The 16,548-nt window shown below is 37.0% G+C and overlaps 1 protein-coding gene across 2 annotated transcripts; it reads right to left on the bottom strand.

The window, feature by feature from the left end:
* Positions 1-2,272: 2,272 nt before the first annotated feature.
* On the bottom strand, positions 2,273-16,513 carry LOC110458883 (tRNA pseudouridine synthase-like 1). 2 transcript variants are annotated; one of them, XM_021510839.1, is made up of 8 exons: positions 16,415-16,513; positions 10,449-10,512; positions 8,687-8,799; positions 8,025-8,123; positions 6,655-6,807; positions 6,045-6,276; positions 3,745-3,901; positions 2,273-2,681 (listed from the first exon to the last, which is right to left on the bottom strand). In XM_021510839.1, exons 1-8 carry the CDS (start codon positions 16,465-16,467, stop codon positions 2,380-2,382), a joined length of 1,173 nt encoding a protein of 390 aa, XP_021366514.1. In that variant the 5' UTR covers positions 16,468-16,513; the 3' UTR covers positions 2,273-2,379. The 2 variants fall into 2 exon arrangements, with proteins under 2 accessions (XP_021366514.1, XP_021366515.1); XM_021510840.1 differs by lacking the exon at positions 3,745-3,901 and having other exon boundaries at positions 2,557-2,681.
* Positions 16,514-16,548: the final 35 nt, after the last annotated feature.

Below are 16,548 nucleotides of genomic sequence, written 5' to 3'. Positions count from 1 at the left end.
TCTGCATCCGTCCACTGCGATGCACTGCGAAAGCAAAGGCTGTTATGAGACTATGACAACATTTGCTATTGTAACGTCATCAAACTCTATTGTGACGTTATCAATTTTATTGTTGTCAACACTTGATTTGCTGTTTAAAAACTTCTCGAAATAACTAAATAAAACATAATTGCTCTATCAAAATGTTAATATAAATATATTTTAGCATATTTCTATTGCCGGTAGGGCTTTATTCGGTTTGTCATCAATAGCAATGTGTGTTATAGGACCATGTATAGCAACATGTGCTATAACATTCATTGCTTAAATGTTTACCAGTTAAGATTTAGAAAATTTGCCTTACCTTTTGACCTTGTTCTTTCGTAAGTTGTAAGTTGCTTCATAATGTCATAACAAACTGTGTACTAAAAACTGTCCTTTTGAGGGTCATACAATGTATTTTTGACAGTATAGTCCCACTTTTCTATTTTTAGTAACATCAACCTTGACTTTGACCTGATACAATTGTGAAACTCTCGGCCCTTTGCACATCGACAGATCACAGTGTATCACTATGTGAAGTTTTAGAAATTTTGGCCTTTTGGAGTCCAGAGATAATCTTCGGAAACGAAAGTGTTGACGGACGGACCCACAAGCAGGCCTTATGTAATACTCAGAGTAATACTGTTCTTAAGTGGTATTATTTGCTTTGAAATGGACCTTGAGTGGTACTACATTTTCTGTCCTTCCGATATATTTGCATTTATCTTTGGACAAAGGGTATCTATAAAGGCATTTCAAGCATAAAGAATTTTTGCATTGAGAAACCCATTCAAAATGGTGTGCAGGTTTGTGTGATGTCATTATAACCCAGTGTCAAATAATTGACTAATAATTTTCTTTTTATGATGCATCAATACATTTTACTTAAAAATGTTATAGACACATACAGGTTTTCCACATACCGTCTATATATATAGCTTGTATGTCAGAAGAACTTAATATTTCTGTGTTTGACCTTGTCCTTTCAAGTGAGGTTGTTGTTGGCACTATTAACTGGTATAATATATATATAGTAATTGATGTATATCAAGAGTGTTTTCTAATTGCATGCAGTCTTGTATTCTGATCAAGTTGCTTGAAGATCAAAATGAAATATATGCAGATATTAAGTCTGCACTGGCATTCATATGGATATGCATATGGCTAAATGGCTATGGGTTCTGGACCTCAACCATCTCAAAGTTATGGCCCAGCAATAAAGTCCCTTGAGCCCCACAATTGTCAAAACTAATATCATTATTATGTTTGTCTGTGTTTACTTCTTCATGCCTATCAAATTTACAGATGGTTATGGGATGGGAATCTCAACCATTTCAAAGTTATGGCCCAATAAATAAGTCCCCAGGGGTGGGGCCAGACCCAAGAGTCAATATCATGATTTTGCTTGTCTTGTGATGCCCAGCAATGATATATATGGTTATAGGGTGGGGATGCCAACCGTTTAAAAGTTATGGCTCAGGAATGAAGTACCAAGGGGGTGGGGCAGACCCATCTGACAGTTATATTATCATGACTGTTTTTATCTCTCTAAGCCTATCAAATGTATATGGTTATGGGGTAGAAATCTAAACCGTTTCAAAGTTATTAGTCAGAAATTAAGTCCCTAGGGGTGGAATCAGACCCATGGTCAATTATTAAATATGACTGTGTTTATCTCTTTATGCCTATCAAATTTACAAATGTTTATGGGATGGGGATCTCAACAATTTCAAAGTTCTGGCCCAAAACGCAAGTCCCTAGGGATGGGGCCAGACCCAAGGGTCAATATTAATATCATGATTGAGTTCATCTCTTAATATCCAAAATTATACAAAATTGAATTCCCTTTGCCAACAGATGTTCTAGACAAAAATTGGTAAAAATCCCTCCATTTGTACAGAAGAAGAATCTTAAAAATTTAACTCAATTTCCCCTATTAGGGTTCTGCGCCCAGGGAACTACTCCCTCCGTTTATACAAAATTGAGTCCCCTTTGGCTGAGGATACTACGGAAGAACTTTAGTTAAAATCCACTACCTGGTAAGTTGTTCAGGACTAGAAGTAGTTTTGAAGGAAAAGTTTGTGAACGGATGCCGCGCCACAGCATAATCTCATTTTTCCTTTGGGCAGGTGAGCTAATAAAAAATGTAGGGTTCTCACTTCATGACCTTACCAAGATTGCGACAAGTTTCCATGACATCAACAATAATACATGTAGACAGAGGTACATGTAACTGGTGACAAAAAGAAGTCTTGAGCATTTTTTTTAATTGTTTTTACTGTGTAAAACCTAATTAGAAGTAATTATTGCTGGTGATATACACAACAAAGTCAACTCTACAAATACTTCCTTGAAAGTTTATTGAGACTTGTTTTCAAACATTTTCATCACTGACCTTACCAATTTAATAAACACACTGTCATAAGTTCTTGAAGTTTGCTGATGATCATTTCGCTGAACGTCGTCCTGATATAAAATATCATCGTGTTTATCTCGGTATTGCTTGCTCCCTTTACTGTCCTTGCATTCATCTGAATTTATTGTTTGTTTTGACATTGTTCTATATTCAGTACCAGTCTGATGCTTCTTGAAATGTGGGCCCTCAAAAACACGTGATTCTTTCAATAGCTGGTCTGTTTGATCCTCTTTGAAATCAAGGACTGGCAAAAGAAAAACATATATACTGTTAATATATATTCTGCAGTTGTTAACTAGATCTTGAGGATAGATGATGTCCAGTTACTACTCACAGGGCTTCAGGTATTGATTAATAGAATCTTACCCCCCACCTTGGGGGTGTGACAGAGAAATCTCCAACCCGAGGGGTGATGTTTTTTTGTTGTGTAACCCGAGGGTTGGAGATTTCTCTGTTACACCCTCAAGGTAGGGGATGATTATTTTTCTCTCATCCTATTATTTCAGTCACAGCTCCACCGACAGTCTGCCATGTTTGTAAACAAAAACACATTTGGGGTATGCATATCGTCATTCACTTTTGATGACGTCACAATTACCGAGGATGCATTTTAATGACGTCACAATCAAACACGTGCTAATCGGCACAAGGCTATCTCCCCTAGGGGGTGACAAGCTGATCTTTCCCGGCTAAAATGGGAGACACACCTGTGAAGGGTGGGAGAAATAGGGGATCAATTGTGCCCGGTGAACTAAACTGTTATTAAATGTATGCTTATAATTCAAATTATAAGGCAGCTACTTCAATATGAGTATTCAAATTAGAATTTTATTGTCAAATCATTTATGTCTTTGTAATTTTGCAAACAAGCTGCTCATACTCTCTGTATGTTGATTTCCTTTGCTGGACGTATTTTGAACAAACAGTTCAGAACGTTGTTGAAAAACAACTATAATGCTTAAGGCATACATCAGTAATCAAATATTACCAGAAAACAACAACCCAGCGGAAACCGATCTTTAGAAGGTTCACAGGTAAGACAGTTGATGAGATTTAAAATGAAACGCAGTTAAACAGAACAAATTTCAATATTAAGAATTCAGAGTGGTTAGCTAACAAAAGCTTTTAACTCATTCACCCCTTAAGACACATTTGAACTCATCCAATTCAAAGGTTGGCATAGTTCATTATGAAATTTCAAGGGTGAATGAGTTAATGCTATGATAGGACCAAGAAGAAGGGCCATCCATGTATATACAATATCGTTCGATTTCCATATATCATAAATTATCATTAACACATAATACCTTTTGCATTGTACACAATTGACTTCAGAAAGAGTGCACATGCACCTGCTGAACACGTTGGGTCCCTTTCCCCCTTGCCATTCAGCCTGTCTGTCAAGTCTTCCAGACTTCTAGTTCCTTTTCCAACATTAATCATATCACCTACCATTTCCCGCACCTATAACATCAAGGATCATCCAGTATCAAATGAAACATTATGGTAACATCAGTAGCTGCTAATTGTTAAGTTTCACAATTCTGATTTCATCATATTAAAATTATGCAATTTATTTGGTTTATTTGTGTTTTACGTCCTATTATGCTCCTATCATGGGCGGATTGGTCGAGTGGTTAACACTCCGGCCTTCCAAGCAGGCGGCCGGGGTTCGATCCCCGAAGTCGCCGTATGCATGGAATATTAGAGAAAGTTTTTTCTCCTGCCCACACAACTCCAACAACCCAGGTGTAGTATAAAATGGTCTGAGGTGGGTGTAGCGGTATCTTTGCTGTAGCATTCAATTGATGTGGCACTATAAATGATACCGTTTGGAAGCACGGTCCCACTACAAACAGAACACAATACATCTCCAGCACACACACAGGCATACACACATAGGGAGATATTAGCCAGGTGGCAAAGGACTAGTAGTTAGCGCCTGATAAGGCAGCTCCTGCGAATTCCTCAAAAATTGTATTGATTAATATATATGTTAATTGTATTGACTGTATAACATTGTATATCTATGTACTGTAAAGCGCTATAGAGTGGCTTATTTTAGCTAGATAGGGCGCTATATCAAATGTTGTATATTTATTCATTTATCTATTTATTAACTAACAGCTATGGTCATTTAAGGATGTGCCAGGTTTTGGTGGTGGAGGAAAACTGGAGTTCCCGGAGAAATATCACCGACCTGCGACCAGTACCTGGCGACTGCCCCACGTAGGTCTCGAACCCACAACCCAGTGGTGGAGGGCTAGTGGTAGAAGAATGCTGATACCTTAACCACTTGGCCCCCAATATGCAATTTAATTCAATTTCATGCAATTTTACAGTGCAAATAAAATTGAATTTCTTTTAACTATGACAAATACGATTTTATGTTATTCACACTAAACCAACCAATCAAAGAGCAATGATTTCACTTAGATTGAGCTAAATAACTTTAAGCCATATAGGTATACTAAGGCTTATTAATTGGTTATTTAGCAGAAGTCACTTGACGTTTTTATGACATTTGACCCCTTTGACCTACTGAAAGCTGTTCAAGGTCATTTATTGAACAAACATGATAGCTCTTCAACCCAGTTTTGCTACAGGCCAAATACCAACCTCCATGCCTCTTAGATATGCTGAATACATTGTTTAAAGGTTTTAGGAACTGTAACCCCATGTGGCCTTTAAATCTGTAGAGTACTTATTGAGAACTCCAGGTAAGAAAGTAAGCTTTTAAAATCTAAGATTGCCTGTGGCAGCATGATTTTGCTCCTCTAATCAAACCAAAAATGAAACAAAAATTGCACAACTACAGATCTAGGGGAACCTACATATAAAATATGTAAGAGTTCTAAAATTTGTAGAAATCCCATTGACAAGGATAGTTTAATGAAGGATGACAGACAGTTGACGAAAGGATGATGGACAATGAATAAGGGGTGAAGGTCTATTTGAACAGCTCACCATCTGATGACAATGAGCTAACATAAAGGTGTTCAGGTGGTGCAGTGGAAAACGCACTTGCCTCTCAAAAGCCGCTGGGTTCGATTCCTCAATCAGACATGACAATATATGGGATCTCCTGGCTGACCACAGGAGTTTTTTTCCGGATATTCTGGTTTCCGTCCGCATTAAGACCCCCACAAGCCAACAAGAGTAGTTAATATAAGACGAAATTATGTGTTTCATAATTGTTGTCAAATAAATAAAGCTTATATTATAATTACATAAGTGATTAGATGATGAACATATATCTGAATCTGAATACATAATCTATATACTATATATTTGGTTTGTTCGTGTTTTATGTCCTTTTAACAGCTATATATGCATGGTCATTTCAAGACGTGCCAGATTTTGGTGGTGGAGGAAAGCCGCAGTTACCGGAGAAAAAACACTGACCTACGGCCAGTACCTGCCAGCGACTGCCCAATGTAGGTCTCGAACCCACGACCCAGTGGTGGAGGGCTAGTGAAAGCAGAATGTCAAAGGCCTTTACCACTTGGTCACCGCGGCCCCCAATTTATACATATATATATATATATATACCACATTTTTATTATAGTGCGTACCATGACAGAACCAGCTTTTCTAATAAAATTACCTGTTTTCTCATGAAAGCACAGCTTGCTATGTGAACATCCCAGAACTCTGCACTTCCTCCACAGTATTCATTAGACAGTGAGTTCCCACGGCGTATGTGCACTATAACTGATCGCTCTGTTGGACCGACACGGCTAATTTTTTTATCAGATTTTTTATATAAAAAGAACTGGTTCTTTCCAGAGAACATCTCGGCAGCCTTAATAAATTTGCCTGTGTCAAACATGGAATCCCTACAAAACAAAACAATGAGAGGATTATAACAAATACAAATTGAGAATTTTAGGGGTTTATATATTGAAGTCAGACCAACACCTGTTTGGGGGGACAAAATAATAGCTTTGTTGTTTAACACTATCAGGGTTTGATGCAATATTAGAATAAGAGACATTAAAAAATTATTATTATTACAAACATATAAAATACAAGCAAATCTGTCTCAATTACATACCGGTTTTAAAATCTGCATTTTAATAGTAAAATAAAAATTATATTTTGACCACTATTAAAATCGAGTTATTTAACTCATTCACCCCTGAAATTTCATAATAAACTATTCCAACCTTTGAATTGGAAGAATTCAAATGTGCCTTCAGGGTATACTGACTTACCGGACCCATTGCATTTCTGCACTTTCCACAAACGCCTGGTTGTAGGAATCATTATTATCTTTACGTCCAATTGCCAGACGGTATACATAATGTCTGCACAGTGCCTGAAAACGGCAGTGGAATGTACTGGGAACTTGCTGGATTTTCAACACCCTGTGCAAGATCAAAGATACATAACAGATAATAATATACAGCATTTGATATAGCGCTCTATCTAGTTAACATAAGCCACTCTACATTTAGCACATACATTAATCAAAACAATTCGCAGGAGCTGCCTTATCTAACTACTAGTCATATGCCACCTGGCTAATATCTCCATATGTGTGTATGCCTGCATGTGTGCTGGAGTTATAATTTGTTCTGTTTGTAGCAAGACTGTGCTTCCAACGGCATAATTTATAGTGCCACATCACTTGAATGCTACAGCACAGATACCACAACATCCACCCAAGACCAATTTATAGTCCACCTGGGTTGTTGGAGTTGTGTGGGTAGGAGAAAAACACTTTCTCTGGATATCCATGCGTATGACGACTTCGTTAGGCGAGCAAACATTTCAAAAAAAAATTAAATATATATATATATTCCAACATTTAATATAAACCCTATCTACATATATTGTAACTGGAATATGCTTCTCTAAAGTGCTATTGTACAATTCATAAACAAAACAATATATCAATCAATGAAAGTTTTGAGGAATCAACAGGAGCTGCCTTAGCCGGTGCTGATTTGTTACCCCTTATGGCTCTGCCCCTCATTTGTGACCCCTTGTGGCCCTGCCCCTCAGTCCCTGATAAGGTTTAGGATTGCAAGTGTATAGGTCCTGAGGTTTTAACATTCAAATTGTTTTCAAATCTGGAACAAATACAATTCAGCAAAATGCATTGCAAGATGTGATTCATACCAATTGTTTCTATGCAAAATGAGTTGAATAGATACATTTTACATTTCATAAAAGTTACAATTGATAATATGGAAGATCAGTGTCCATACTTAGGACTAACTGACGATCGAGCATATACTTGGTCAAAAGAGGAACGAGCTCCTTAGTTACCACGATTATTATAAGCCAGTGTTTTACCAGTGATTAATGACCATGAAGAGGCGGGGCCAAATTTTTGTTCGAGGAATACAGGGTATTCGAGGAATAATGGTTTCGACTAATCCGGAGTTACTTTACAAAGAATATGTAACGCACTCGGTCAGGGCCATACAAACTGTTTAACGAATGAGGGGTAGTCAAGTAAACCGAGTTTGAGGAAGTGGGGTTTTACTGTATTTACATTTCTATTCATTCAACTTTAATTTACCAATGAAGTTAAATCAACCTTGGTGTGCAAACAGAGTACTTGTAGCAGTCTCACCGAACTGATTCCTGATAAAGTTGAAGTCTGACGTTCACGTTCTTGGCAAGCTTTTCCAAATTAGGAGGCTGGACAATTTTTCCATTTTCCAAGGTGGACCTGTAATAAGGCATAAACATAAACTATTTCATTTTACCTTGAAGTGAACATATATAAACAACCAGACAATTTGAATGACTTATAACTCATTCACCCCTGAGGACACATTTGAACTCTTCCAGTTCAAAGGTTGGAATAGTTCATTATGAAATTTCAAGGGTTGAATGAGGTAAGTAAACAATATCAATGTTGACACAACAAACTTGTTGATTACATTATATCATAACATTAGGAATTATAGTTCATCAGCAAATCTAACGTATAAAATCATTAAAACAACTTTAGCAGATTATCATGTTGTTCCTCTTTTTTCCCTAAAAATAATGCTGACTAGCTAGTGTCTTCTTGTTGTACATCCAAGCATACCATATTTACTACAGCACAGACAGCCCTGATTGATGCAAGTCAATTATCATCTTGTTTACATGTGATCTTGGCTTTCAGAAAGTTCCATGAAATTTGACTATAGAATTAGTATTCTGCATATTGAAGTAAAGTTCTCCCGAAGAATTTGACTCACTATATATAGCCGCTAATTGGTTGAAATGATATAAAACGTGTACCCCAAAGGTAGATTGAAGTGGAGACAGCAAGACAGAGCATTCACGCCTTTGTCTGTGCGGCTACCAATAGATGTCTTCAGAGATGGTTGCTGCAATACAGTTCTCAAGTTTTTCTGTTAAAGGAAGAAACATTATACATTACAACAAGAAATCACACATAAGTATCCCTACTTGTGATATTTAGAGGTACCAGATGGTCATTATTCTGTTTATGATATATATATATATATATAGGTACCAGTTGGTAGTCATTATTCTGTTTATGATAAATATATAGGTACCTGGTAGTCATTATTCTGATTATGATACATAGAGGTACGAGGTAGTCATTATTCTGTTTATGATATATAGAGGTACGAGGTAGTCATTATTGTGTGATATATAGAGGTACCAGATGGTCATTGTTCTGTTTATGATATATATATATATATATATAGGTACCAGTTGGTAGCCATTCTTCTGTTTATGATAAATATATAGATACCTGGTAGTCATTATTCTGTCCATGTTTTATAGAGGTACGAGGTAGTCATTATTGTATGATATATAGAGGTACCAGGTAGTTATTATTGTATGATATATAGAGGTACGAGGTAGTCATTATTCTGTTCATGATATATAGAGATACGAGGTAGTCATTATTCTGTTTATGATATATAGAGGTACGAGGTAGTCATTATTCTGTTTATGATATATAGAGGTACAAGGTAGTCATTATTCTGTTTATGATATATATATATATATATAGGTACCAGTTGGTAGTCATTATTCTGTTTATGATAAATATATAGGTACCTGGTAGTCATTATTCTGATTATGATACATAGAGGTACGAGGTAGTCATTATTCTGGAAATGATATATAGAGGTACGAGGTAGTCATGATTCTGGTAATGATATATAGAGGTACGAGGCAGTCATTATTCTGTTTATGATATATAGAGGTACCAGGTAGTTATTATTGTATGGTATATAGAGGTACGAGGTAGTCATTATTCTGTTCGTGATATATAGAGGTACGAGGTAGTCATTATTCTGTTTATGATATATAGAGGTATGAGGGAGTCATTATTCTGGTAATGATATATAGAGGTACGAGGTAGTCATTATTGTATGATATATAGAGGTACGAGGTAGTCATTATTGTATGATATATAGAGGTATGAGGTAGTCATTATTGTATGATATATGTGCAAGAAGCTTAAGTTCTCAAACTCAACCATTTCTTGAAATTAACTGCAGCTCAATCCTATTGACTTTCTAGATGCTGCATGTTTATTTATTAAACTTAAATTGGAGTTTACTTTAACAATTGTATTAACTATCCTTTACTTAGTGATGGGCTGGTGATCGATTATAATCGAAAATTGATCTGTTTACCCTTTCCGATTCCGATTATGGATTACAAATTCCATAATTGATATAATCGGTTCATCATTGAAATCAAAGTATTTAAACGTCTTCCATGTAAAGTATGCTTTAAAAGTCATATATATTGTTATCATTTATACTATATGATTAATAATAATGCATAAAAGTAGCTTGATATCCATTCATTATAAAAGAATGAAACCACATGTATAATGAACAACTCTGTCTATTGATGTAATAGTAGTGTTCTCATTTTTTTGGGGTATTTAGTCCAAAAAACATAATAAACTGATTATGCAATCGATCATCGATCGGTTTACTACTTCAGATAACAAACCGATGACCGATTATCGATTTTAAACCGATGCCCATCTGACTACGGCTTTACTAACCTGTAAAACATTCTGAACTGTTTTATCCGAGACGGGACCACAATTTCCCTGAATCTGCAATCCCCTACATGACAGAAAGGAAAGCCATAATTAACATCAAAACATATTAATGATAAAATAGCAAAAGATCCTCGAGGGATCTTGCAGGTGCCCACCACTGAAGTATCTTTATCAGATCTACAAAAGATGATCTTTTACCGTCTTTAATTTGCCCTTCATTTTCCTTAGGTATTACCCAGTCCCATGTCTGAGATCCTAAACAGGAATCTTGTATATTACCGTATTTTACCGCAAATAAGCCCCCTCTCGCAAATAAGCCCCCTCCCCACTTTTGTTAATGTCCTGGGAACAGGGTGGGTGCCTGCAATTAAGCCCTCTCCCTAATTTTGTAACTTAAACCTTGTAATGTCATTTGCCACTATGATAAATGTTGTTGTATAAGAATTGCATAACTATATATGCAAAGTGATAAAAACTATACGATTAAAAGTGCTGTCAATGATAGATGAATTCTCATAAGGGTCAGGGGTATTTTTAAGAAGGGGACCAAAGGGAACATACATATAAAATAGCACTTGATTATGAACAAAATTGAACTGCCAAATTCGAGATGGCTGCCCTGTTTTTTCCTAACAGTCCCAAAAATCAATATTAAAGTAGGGACCATTGGAATAAACCTTCATGTGAAAATTGAGAAAGATCCCTCCTGTACTTTCTGAAAAATAGTGCTTACAGTATTTTCCTCTATTTTCCACTAACAAACTTTAACTATCTTAATTCAAGATGGCTGCTTATCAGCCCTTCTTGGTTTTCCAATCAGTCTCAAAATGTGATATGCATAACTAGGAACCATGGGGAACCTTCAAATTTGAGACATCCCTCCTGTTCCTCACTCAGAAATAACACTAACAAACTTAATCTCTCAAACTTCAAGATTGCTAACAAGACATCTGGTCCATGGAAACAGCGAGGATAAGGTTTCTGTTGAGTGCTGTGTATGATGTCTTACCCAGCCCAACGAATCTGCGGACATGGGGACTTATACTGATGAACCAACATGCAAACTTTTTGGAAGAATCAGTGATCTCGAACATGTGCTTTCATCTTGTCCAGTGGCTTTGGGAGACAGTCGATACACTTAGAGGCATATATGACAAATTAATGTCCTGGCAATCGTCGCAGATTCTCTTGAAAGAGAAAGCAAATGAAAGAGAACAACAACATCCAGTGTAAGATTCCTGAGTTTCATCAAGGAAGGACAGCACAAAAAAGTGTAGATCAAGCTAGAGGGGTGTTTAGTACAGCAGCAGACTGGCAGATGACGGTAGATCTGAAAGGGAGATCGTGTTTCTGGCAGAGATCGCTGTCACAATTCAGCATTCTGACATTGCCATATGGTCACAGAAAACGAAGCAGGAAGCGATTCTCCGTGAGCTGAATGTACAATTTGTACCATGGGACAAAAGGATTGAGGGTCAGTTCATGAAAAGAAGAATTGGCTAAATATGAATATTTGGTCAGCAGGTGTCACAAGAAGAGCTGCATGCCCATGGAGCAGACCGGCTGCAGAGGGTTTGTGGGGCACTCGACGTTATAGAGAGCAGTGGTTACTCTTGGTGTAACGGGTCAGGAGAGAAAACGGGTATGTGGAAAAACAGGTAAGAAAGCAGAAACATTGTCCCTGTGGCTTTGGAAGGTTCGAGACAGAGAGTGGAAGAGGGCAAGTTAGTGATGTGTGTAGCAGTGGCAATGAATTTACTTAACATTGCAGGTTAATGTTATGGATAGTGTTATCTGTGTTCACTGGAGCTAGACCACCTGCAAAACATGATGATAAGGCTGACCATTTCCAGGTTGTGACTGATCACCTCAGCCGACGCACCTTCCGGAGGCTGTCGTGGAAGCACCGATAAGACCAATGAAGAAGGAACCCACCTGATGATGGAGCTGGGCTGCATCTAGTACCACCATAGATGTATACAAGGTTACTTGAGAAAGATTTCTCCAGTACTTAATGAGAAATAGCGATAACAAGAGTTGTTTAATGAGGGACGACAGACGAACCACGGACGCAGGATGATTTGAATAGCCTGCCATCTGATGATGGTGGGTTAAAAAAAATATTTCATTTTATATGCAACATTCCCTCATGGTCTGCTTAACAAAATCGTGTGACTGGCTCAGATGGGGACTGGTATGTCTTGATATTTTTACAGGCTGTACCAAGCAAATTGAAGACTTTAAAAACATCATTGAGAAAATACACATGCTGTACTGATATAGGTTACAGCGCACTTAAACATGTATGCAATTATTTTGTGACCCGTAGCAGTACTATTCTAATGTAGACACAGTCTAACCAAAACAAAGAAATTGGAACTTGAACTCTAGAAAATTAAAGCTGTCCCGATGTGATATGTCTAACAGAAATTCTACCAAAAATGTACCAAACCCCAGTAGACGACAGAAAACTACAATCAAATTATGGGACAACATAGGAAAAGAAGTGTGATCATAAATGTAACCGCCACTATTGATTGCGACTCCCTACAGCAAACAGGACCCTTTGAAGAACTACACTAAACCTAAAGGATAGGGACAAACTTGCTATATCTACTGTATCTACAGAAGCCCAAACAGCTCGACAGAAAATAACAACCACATGCACGTGCACCTTCACCAAGTCTTCGAAAACCTATGTCACCAACCAGTCTAACATATACTAATCTTAGGGGACTTTAACTATAGATAAACTAGAACCATATTACACAATCAGCGTTTTTTGAGTCACATCCGGCAACACTCTTTTTAGAGTGTATTAGGGACAACTTATTGTACCAACATGTCACAGAAGCTACTAGATACAGAGAAGGATAAACACAATCTACAATCAACATTGGATCTAATCCATTCTAATGAAGAGGGAATGGTTGAACTTTTGAAATATTATAATGGACTTGGGTAGCAGTATACAGTAGAGGGTTGTGGCCATGGGTGATATTTTTGCTAAATGGCTAACCCCTGTATAATGATATGTAAAACAAATATAAATATAAAACTGTACTAAAATTGGTATAAGCATGATGAAGTGGGCTATATGAGCTTCACATTTGTAAAAAAGAAAGAAGTTTTTTTTGGTTCGAGAATAAAATTTTGGCCATAATCCGAAAGGGTGCGTACACATGAAAAGCTAGCTTTACAGGAGGTAAAATTTTGACAACAGCACACGTACGACGCAAAATTGCAAAAAAATCAAGTTTTACAACTTTACTAGCACCCAGATAATTCTGCAACCAGGTAGGTAATCTTTAATTTCAGACAGAGCTTAGGAAAAAAATTACTAGTTGCGGGGGTTAAATTTTGGGTTAAAAATAGCAATTTTTGGCATTTTTTGGTAATTTTTGATGTGGTAAACATGGTTTTCACACAAGTGACATACATAGAAAAAAAGGGTTTATACACTTCTCAGTACTTTATATGTATTGTAAATGTAATGCAGTTTACAAATATATATACATGTATACATATGTTGTGTAGGGTAAATCCGCTGTGTTTACATTTCCTCGACATGTGCCTTGTTTATCAGAGTCGGGCCATTTCTACTGTATACTGCTACCTTGGGAAAAGCGATCATCTTGTACTGACTTTTTACTTTATCTGCTACAGTCAAATTCCACGAGTAGAACAAATTCGGGCAACCATGAAACATAATTTTTACAGAGGTGACTACCAGGAAATCAATGAGGACCTCAAACAAATGGATTCTCATGAACTTGCTAGATGTTCAGATGTCAAGGAGGCTTGGGAGAAATTTTCTGTAATTATCAATAAAGAAATAGAGAAGCATGTACCAGTGAGGAATAACTCCCGATCCCACTCAGAAAGGAAAATCAACATCGACAAAGCTTCAAGAGACTCTATTAAGAAAAAAGGTCAACTTTGGCAAAAATATCTTCACTGTAAAACCCCAGAAAACTTCAGAAAATACAAGACAGAGAAATAGAAGCGTCCATGTAATTAGAAGATCAAAATAAATATTTTTGGCAGACAACATTAAGTTCTGGAAATATGTTCAAACTAAAACAAAAACAGCCAAGTCCATCACCAGAGTCAAAAATGATAAAGGAGAAATGACCACCTCAGACTTGGAGACGGCCAACGTTATGAAGACTTTCTTTGCTAGTGTATTTGTTGGCGACAATGAAGTAGTTTTGCCTGAGTTTGAGGAAAGACCGTTCGAAAGGATGCTTACCGACCTATCAGTGACAGAAAATCTTGTTTAAGCAGCAATTAAGAAACCCAATCCAAACAAATGCCCTGGCCCACATAACATCCATCCAATCTATTTCATTTCAAAAACAATAGAATCACTAAAAGAATCTCTGACCATCATCTTGAACAGGTCCATTCAAGAAGGAGCCCTACCAGATTCGTGGAAACAGGCTCATGTCTCACCAATATTAAGGAAAGGCTCTAAAAGTGACTCAGGAAACTACAGAAAAGTCAGTTTAACGTTGGTTCCCTGTAAGATCCTACAACATATAGTCCGAGACTGATGCTATCTTAAAACACATGAACAAGAACCATCTCTACACCCCCCACCAATTGCAACACGGTTTCAGAAGTGTCCGCTCATGTACCACTCAACTACTAGAGGTCATTGAAGACTGGACACAGGCATCAGATGATGGGAACAATGTGTACATCATATACCTCGACTTCAGCAAAGCTTTTGACAAAGTGTCGCACTGCTTGCTACTATATAAAATTCTGGCATGGAGTAAGGAGTTCTTAAAAGATATCACTCAACGAGTCACAATCAACGGAGCAAAATATTCAAGTCTCTCACTCACAAGTGGAGTTCCCCAGGGACGTGCCCTTGGCCAGTATACTATTCTTGATTTACATCAGTGACATGCCCGAACTTCTCAGCTGTACATGCATAACCAAATTATTTGCGGAGGATACCAAACTCTATTCTTTTTTATGAACATAGGTCTTTTTACAACCCTGTACAAGTCCCTAATCAGTCCCCATCTGGAATAGGCTACTCAAGTATGTTCACCGTCTCTAAACAAGGACAAAATAGCCATCGAAAATGTCCAACGAAGTGCCACTATTAAAGGGTAACAGAAATACAGAAACTGCCCCATCATGAACGCCTGATAACATTAGGTCTATCATCTCTGGAATATAGACATGAGAGGGCAGATGTGGTTGAGCTGTACAATTTTTTTAATGGAATTGACCAGTTAGACTACGGACTGATGTTTCGGCCTATTATATATTAACACCACTCATGAGTATCACTAGAGGTCGATCATTATATAAAAAAATCAAGAAACCTTTCATGCTAAACTAGTAAGAATGTCTTTAGTAATCGAGTGATCAAGGTCTGGAACAATCTACATGAGGAAACTGTGTTATCAAAAACACTTATTGAGTTAAACACAAGTGGAATCACCCTAGGAAAGTCTGCCCTTCCTTTTTATATCATTAATGAATCCCATGGGAATCTCCAACATTGCATGAAAACAAGTTATAAGTAATAAACAGCTTACCACTAAAAATGTTAGTTAGTCCTTAAAGTATCATTAAAGGTATATACATATATATTTAAACCATACATAAAAATAATAAACAAGTATACACAATAAAATATAGTGTAAAAACTTGATACAATGTAAGTAGTTTTAATCCCTGCGCAACCGGAGTCCGTTGCTGGCAGGCTATTCTGCTGGTAACGTATCAAGTGAGAAGAGGACATTAAGACGTCTCTACAACAACAACTGAAAAAATTACATGTACAGCAAATGTTAGCATGTGTATTTCAGATATTTTGTAACTGATTTTCACGTTTTTTCTAAACTAAAGCGGTTCGCTTTAGTTTAGAAAAAACGTGAAAATCAGTCAAAATCATTTTTTAAATGAATGCAAGTAATTTGTTTCTAAATGTTTTAACCAACCTGTATGGTTTACCGATGTATGCAAAATGTACCAAGTATCGATAACAAGTCATCTTCTAACGAAATGGTGAAAACGAAAGCACACACATGTTGGATAGGGCCGGATGTTGAGGTAATCGATTTGCGCATGCCTT

This window comes from Mizuhopecten yessoensis, unplaced genomic scaffold (assembly GCF_002113885.1).
Source record: "Mizuhopecten yessoensis strain PY_sf001 unplaced genomic scaffold, ASM211388v2 scaffold9847, whole genome shotgun sequence".
Lineage (NCBI taxonomy): Eukaryota > Metazoa > Mollusca > Bivalvia > Pectinida > Pectinidae > Mizuhopecten > Mizuhopecten yessoensis.
This window is presented reverse-complemented; position numbering and strand designations above follow the sequence as displayed.

Excerpts from the sequence above, each read along its gene's own strand:
- LOC110458883 (XM_021510839.1), bottom strand. The coding sequence starts at position 16,467 with ATGACTTGTTATCGATACTTGGTACATTTTGCATACATCGGTAAACCA. Across the intron at positions 10,513-16,414 it reads TACATCGGTAAACCATACAG|GGGATTGCAGATTCAGGGAA; the intron begins GTTGGTTAAAAC and ends TCTGTCATGTAG. Across the intron at positions 6,277-6,654 it reads GCAGAAATGCAATGGGTCCG|GGATTCCATGTTTGACACAG; the intron begins GTAAGTCAGTAT and ends TTTGTTTTGTAG.